The following is a 6,251-nucleotide window of genomic DNA, read 5'->3' as shown; positions in this document are numbered from 1 at the left end:
GCAAGGCTTTATCACCTTGCAGCTCCTCCCCCACTTCCTCTCAACCTCAGCCTACATTGTGCTCCGCGGTCAAAGCTCCCTCCAGCTAAGCTTTGCACCGCTTACAGGAGCCACTTGACCTTTTATGTCGCTAATTTACGGCTCCTAACACAAATATTACAATGACATACTCTTAAATAAAATTACCCATAAATAAGACCACAGACTTAGCATTGGTATAAATTGGCCGCAGCTCCTTTATTAATAAATAACCATATAAAACTTTAATAACTCAATAAATAACAGTGCAAATAAATTGTAAACACATTACACATAACAGCGGTGCTAGACCTAAATATATATTTATCTGGCCGTCACTCCATCCACTGGACCCAACCGTGCAACTTGATTGAGCCCGTTATCAATAATCAACATAAGTCTCTAAAGAACCCCTTGCCCTTAGAGACCCCATCTTGAATAACCCCCAAAGGGATGCAAATACCACATGAACAATTTGGCCATAAATTACTGTAAATGTAAGGGCTAGCACCCCCGCCACCGACTGGCCTGACACCTTCAGTCCAGTCCCGCCAACCCCACCAAAGAACCAACCGCCTCTTTAAAATCGAGCAAGAACAACTGCAGCCCAAAATCATTAAGATGCACTCCATCAGGTAAATAAAATTCGCCCTGACCAACCTCAGCTAAGTCTGGATGATGAACCACCGAGCCCCCAAGTCTCCTGACAAATGACCCCATCAACTTATTAACTTTGCGCCTGCTTTTATCAAGGCGCACTGGGTCCCAAGCCGCCCTCCAAACCTTCCTAGGTAAAATGTCCGACCATACAATTCTCATCTTAGGGAATAACTCCACAAGCCTTCCAATGTCCCTCTTCATGCTTCTCACCAATTCCCTCTGAGGCAGAAAACCAAGATCATTGCCCCCCGCGTGGATCAACAACACCGTTGGATGCTGGTAGCGTCTGCAATAATCCACCACTAGCGGCAACAACCTGTCCCAACGTAGCCCCCTGACACCAAACCATTTGACCTCACATCTCGACTTAGGGATACCCAACTGCAATCCATCCACTTTGGCTGCAGCCGCTCTTCGAGCCCAATAAATGAAAGAATGGCCAACAAGCCACAAACGATCGACACCTAAAACACAAAGAAGAGAATAACAACACCACCAGCCTAAACTCCTAAATCAGGGCGAACATACCGGCGATAGCGGGCGGAACACCACCGGCCAATGCCTTTAACCACTGAATCAGATAAACCCCTCACCGAAGCCTCAGTTGCCGCCCCTATGCGGAAGGAATGTGACCCAAAATCCCTGCTATTAAAACCCAACCTGCACAATGATTTGTTAAGAACCGCCCGAAATTGGAATTGCGACAACGGCCTACCATCAACATGAACCAACAACGAACCCCCCATAACCGGACGTACCTGAAAATACTCAAACAAACATCGCCAAGGACACACTTCCAGACCACTCGGAAAAAGGACCACCGTTCTGCCCTTACCCAGCTGGTCAGTCTTACTCCTCCTCAAAAATATCTCCACCTTGTAATCAAACAACGCCACATCCGAAAAAGCCAAACCCCCCATAGAAACCAAATTCTTACTAACCAACTCCGAAATACGAAAGGCTCCAAAGAAAGCCAGAACAAACGCCACCCTAAACAAACACACCTCAAAATCAGACAAACACACCAAAGGTAACACCATATACACCTGCTGCAACAGCGAAAAAGTAATAGGTCGCCTATGGTCAGGGAAGGGACCACCCAACCCTTTCTTCAAGCCCTTCAGCACCTGACGAACACAAAAACCTTTGGTAATATCTCCCAGACCCAAGAGTTTGAAGCGGAAAGCTAATGCCGCCAAACGCCTGTCCATAGCGGAATGTGACAACTGAGAAACACCCCATTCCCACATCCAGTCAAGCAACGCACCAGTACCATCAACCTCCCCTTCACGTAAACCCTGGGACAACAACCTAGTCTCCCACTCCAACCACACTCTTGAATAAGCTGCCCAAGTACCTGGTGCCAATGAGTTCTTCACCAGTCCAGCCAGTCCTCCACCCCAAGTCGCCACAAGAAACTCGGACACGGGCATCCCTCCTCGTCTGCATGTGGTACCAATTCCCGGAAACGCTGCCACTGAAACCGAGAGAGGGAGTCTGCTATTGAATTACAGACACCAGGAATATGTTTGGCCTTCAGGCAAACATTCATTCGCAAACATTTCAGGACAAGCAAACGCAACAATCTCAACACAGGCAGAGACATAGCCGTCAGTGTATTCAATGCATACACAACTCCCATATTGTCTGAAGAAAAAACAACGGCCCGATTCCTCAACTCTCCCTCCCAGACAAACAGGGCAACCACAATAGGGAACAACTCCAGAAACACCAAATTCTTCACCAGACCCAAGGAAAACCATTCCTCGGGCCACCGAGCTGCACACCATCTGCCCAGGAAATAAGCACCGAAACCACAACCACCGGCCGAATCTGTCACCAAACCCAGCTCCTCATTAGAGACCCTCACTGCCTGAATTAACGCTGAGCCATTAAAACCTAACAGAAATTGTCTCCAAACCCTCAAATCATCCTTAAGCTCCCTGGAAAGCCGAACAAAATGATGCGGCTTATTCACACCAGCCGTAGCTAAAGATAATCTCCTACAGAAAACCCTCCCCATAGGAATAATTCGACACGCGAAATTCAGCTTTCCCACCAGGGATTGCACCTCTCGAAGCGTAACCTTCTTCAATAACAACGAACGGTCAATGACCTCCACCAAATCAGAAACCTTATCCCTAGGCAATCTACATTCCTTGGCCACAGAGTCAATGGTAATGCCCAAAAACTCAAGGGATGTCACCGGCCCCTCAGACTTTTCAAATGCAATGGGCACACCGAAATCGGCCGCAACCTGATAACAGACATCCCGTAAGAGTATACAATCCTCTGAACCCGCCGGACCCACAAACAAAAAATCGTCAAGATAATGCACCAATGACGAAAGGCCCGCCCGTTCAGAAACAACCCACTCCAGAAAAGTGCTAAACTGCTCAAACAGCGAGCAGGATATGGAACACCCCATGGGCAAACACAAATCCACATAGTAGGCACCATCCACGCAACAACCCAACAGATGCTGCGAAGTCGGGTGCACAGGTAGCAGTCTGAAAGCTGCCTCAATGTCTACTTTAGCCAGTAAAGCAGCGGCACCAGCTTCCCTGACTAGGTTAACCGCTTGATCAAACGACGCGTACTTAACAGACGACAACTCCTGAGGAATGCCATCATTAACAGATCCCCCTTTTGGAAATGATAAATGATGAATGAGCCTGAATTTACCAGGCTCCTTCTTAGGAACCACCCCAAGAGGTGATATCCGCAAATCAACCAAAGGAGGGCGATCAAACGGGCCCGCCATTCTACCTAACTCAACCTCCTTCATTAGTTTTTCAACGACTACCCCAGGCCACAAACGAGCCGACTTTAAGTTACCCCTAAAAACCCCACAACCCCCTTGTGATGGAATCACAAAGCCAAATTGAAAACCGTGAAAAAGCAACGCCGCCTTATCAAAACAACCCTTCCGCCTAGCGTACAGGGCGAGCCAAGGCTCCATCGCGGCGAGTCTCACCGGGGTCGCCCCCTTTGTCAGACGCGTCCCCAACCCCGCTTGGTTTACCCTTACGGAAACACTTTGCATAGGAATGTGCCCCCCCACACCCTGAACACTCGTGTTTAAACTTGCACGCAGCTCCCCACTTGCAAAACTTTTCATTATAGGCAAAGCAACAACCTTTTCTGACCGTGGCAGGGGATCCCCCGATGGAGGCGCCACCGGCTCCTGATCGAAAGGACTGGGAAGATCTTAGAGGCGTCATGATTTTTAGCCACAACCCCATGTCACGGTCGTCCCACCGCATTTCCGGCTTAACTGACAAGCGCTGCCTGAACTGCTCGTCGTATGACCACCAAGCCATACCCCCATACGTCCGCTGAGCAGAAGACACCTCATCAAGATAACAAAAAAGCGCTGCACCCTGGTCAGGAAATTTACTCGCAAACACATTAGCATATATCAAAAATGCCTGAGACCAGTTAGAAAATGTTTTCGGCAACTTCCGATATCTCTTTTTCCTCTCCTCCTCCTCTTTCTTGGCCACGTCTTTCTTAGAGTCCTCCGGGATCTCGAAAGACTGCTCAAGCGGGAGAAGAGAGAAAAATTCAATAAATTCCCTCTTATATATCTTTTCCTTCACCTCAGAGGTCAAGTGCATCCCCAACGGCCCGATTGAGCAGAGACACGACCGAGACATTGCTGTATCAGCCACCCTCAACTCAGCTCCCTCACCCTGCCTCGAGACCAGCCCGGAAGACCCCACTATAGGCCCGGAAGTCTGCGCCACCACCGCGCCACCACCCCCTGAGACACCAGGGACCGCCACACTGCAGTCCTCCACCCTCTCCACAACTGATACACCCGCCGACCTGTCAACAGGGACCCACGCCCTCTCTACTCCAACCCTTTGCGCAGGGCCAACTCCTTCCAATTTAGCTAACAACACTTTCAATCCCTCCACTACACTCCCTGTCACTGAGTCACAATCCACACTCCTAACACCACACAATGTAACATCACTCCCCCCCACATTCAACAACCCTTTCTCACCTGCTGAAGTGCTCTCCGTAGTCCTGATGCCTGAAGGACCGCTGAAAGTTGCCTGGAGCCCGCTGCTGCGTTGCCCCGTAATCTCTCGACCACCTCCAGTAGAAGTGACAGCTGGCCGTCCCTGTTGTGCCAACTGCCGTGGTTGATCCTGAAAAACAGTAGAACGTGAATACATATCCAGGGGAGGAAAAGGTCTGCTACCCCTTCCCCCTCTTTGCCGGCTGTTACTCCGAGCCGTACCAACTCCCCTACCCCTCTTGGGAGCTCCCCCACCCTCACTACCAGGCCAATCAACGTCCACCACAGGCCGTCTTCTTGACCCCTCCCTATGTACAACTCCCCGTCCTCCTGGCCTATGTGGCCGACCCCTGGCACCTATACCCCCTTGAGTGGCCGCCGTATACACCCGGGCCCCACTCTGTTCCCTTGCCAGCTCTGAAACCCCGCCCGAGACACCACACCTCACCTCCTTATGCCCAACAGGCCGCACATCCTGCTGTGGACCGTCATCAGGCTCCAAACGAATAGAATCCGTCCAGGAGCCGTGCAAGCCAGAGAAATCCTCCTCAAGGCCGTCGAAGACATCCTCCCTCAAAGATGGGCCAGGTTGAGGCCCTGGCCGTCGTTCAGATGGGCTATGCTCTGGAAGAGAAAAGCTAACATGTGAGCCACACACCCCAACCTCCTCCCTGAACCTGGCCGTACCCCCTCCCCCCACAGCATGGTGAACAGACACAGGCCTAGGACCCACAGAAACCCTCTCAGCTGACCCCCCAAAACGGCTAACATTCCTACTGGAGGACCCAGGGGAGGGAGGAACACACTCCTCATCAGAGGAGTTTAAAAATAAGTCCATCTCCCCAGGGCCCAGCTCCAACTCCTCACATTCCTCCCCAGACCCATACTCCAGATCAACAAGCCCCCCCCCTTGTGGCCTCACTGCCCAACTCACATCACCCCCACTAAACTGGCTAGGACACCTAGGACTAAGCTGGAGAGAACCCAGGCCTAACTCACTCTGCCTGACCTTGGGACCACCAACCACCAATGCTGTCGTGGCCTGTCCCTCCTCTCCCTCACTACCACTGCTCACTGCTTCCCCACTACCAGGAACCAGGGAGCCACCCTGTCCGTCACGGCACCTCCCAGAAGGCCCCTCTCCCCCCAGATCAGGCCCTGCCAGGCCGTGAGCCACCTTACCCCTACCTCCAGATTTAGTGGCCAGGCCAGCAACGGACCTCCGCTCCGGATCACTGCCGCTCACACCGGGTGATGACGTCATCGGCACTGGACCCACACCCGCCGGACCCGCCAATACCGCTGCCTCCGCACTCCTCCTAACCGGAACCGGACCGGATCTCCTTGTCGACGACGCCCTCCTGCTGACCTCAGGGCTGAGACGCGATGGAGGCCTGGATTGCCTGGTGGACCTCTTCCTGGGAACCGACCGCTCCTGCACCGCCACAGCCTCTACCGGAGCCCCCAGCAATGCTTGGACCTGCTCAGATAGCCAGGTAGGTCCCTTCGATTCTGCAGCCTCCTTCAGCCGCCGGAACAAGTC

General features: G+C 52.0%; 1 protein-coding gene across 1 annotated transcript; it reads right to left on the bottom strand.

Moving 5' to 3' along the window:
• Positions 1–797: 797 nt before the first annotated feature.
• Positions 798–5,972, bottom strand: LOC128652755 (uncharacterized). The gene is made up of 3 exons (XM_053705685.1): positions 5,157–5,972; positions 4,691–4,838; positions 798–2,155 (listed from the first exon to the last, which is right to left on the bottom strand). The coding sequence occupies exons 1-3, from the start codon at positions 5,970–5,972 to the stop codon at positions 1,179–1,181; spliced, it is 1,941 nt and encodes a 646-aa protein (XP_053561660.1). The 3' UTR covers positions 798–1,178.
• Positions 5,973–6,251: the final 279 nt, after the last annotated feature.

This window comes from Bombina bombina, chromosome 3 (assembly GCF_027579735.1).
Source record: "Bombina bombina isolate aBomBom1 chromosome 3, aBomBom1.pri, whole genome shotgun sequence".
NCBI classification, from domain to species: domain Eukaryota; kingdom Metazoa; phylum Chordata; class Amphibia; order Anura; family Bombinatoridae; genus Bombina; species Bombina bombina.
This window is presented reverse-complemented; position numbering and strand designations above follow the sequence as displayed.

Excerpts from the sequence above, each read along its gene's own strand:
- LOC128652755 (XM_053705685.1), bottom strand. The coding sequence starts at position 5,972 with ATGACGTCATCACCCGGTGTGAGCGGCAGTGATCCGGAGCGGAGGTCC. Across the intron at positions 4,839-5,156 it reads GGCCTGTTGGGCATAAGGAG|GATCAACCACGGCAGTTGGC; the intron begins GTGAGGTGTGGT and ends ACTGTTTTTCAG. Across the intron at positions 2,156-4,690 it reads TACGGAGAGCACTTCAGCAG|TGGCAGCGTTTCCGGGAATT; the intron begins GTGAGAAAGGGT and ends TCTCGGTTTCAG.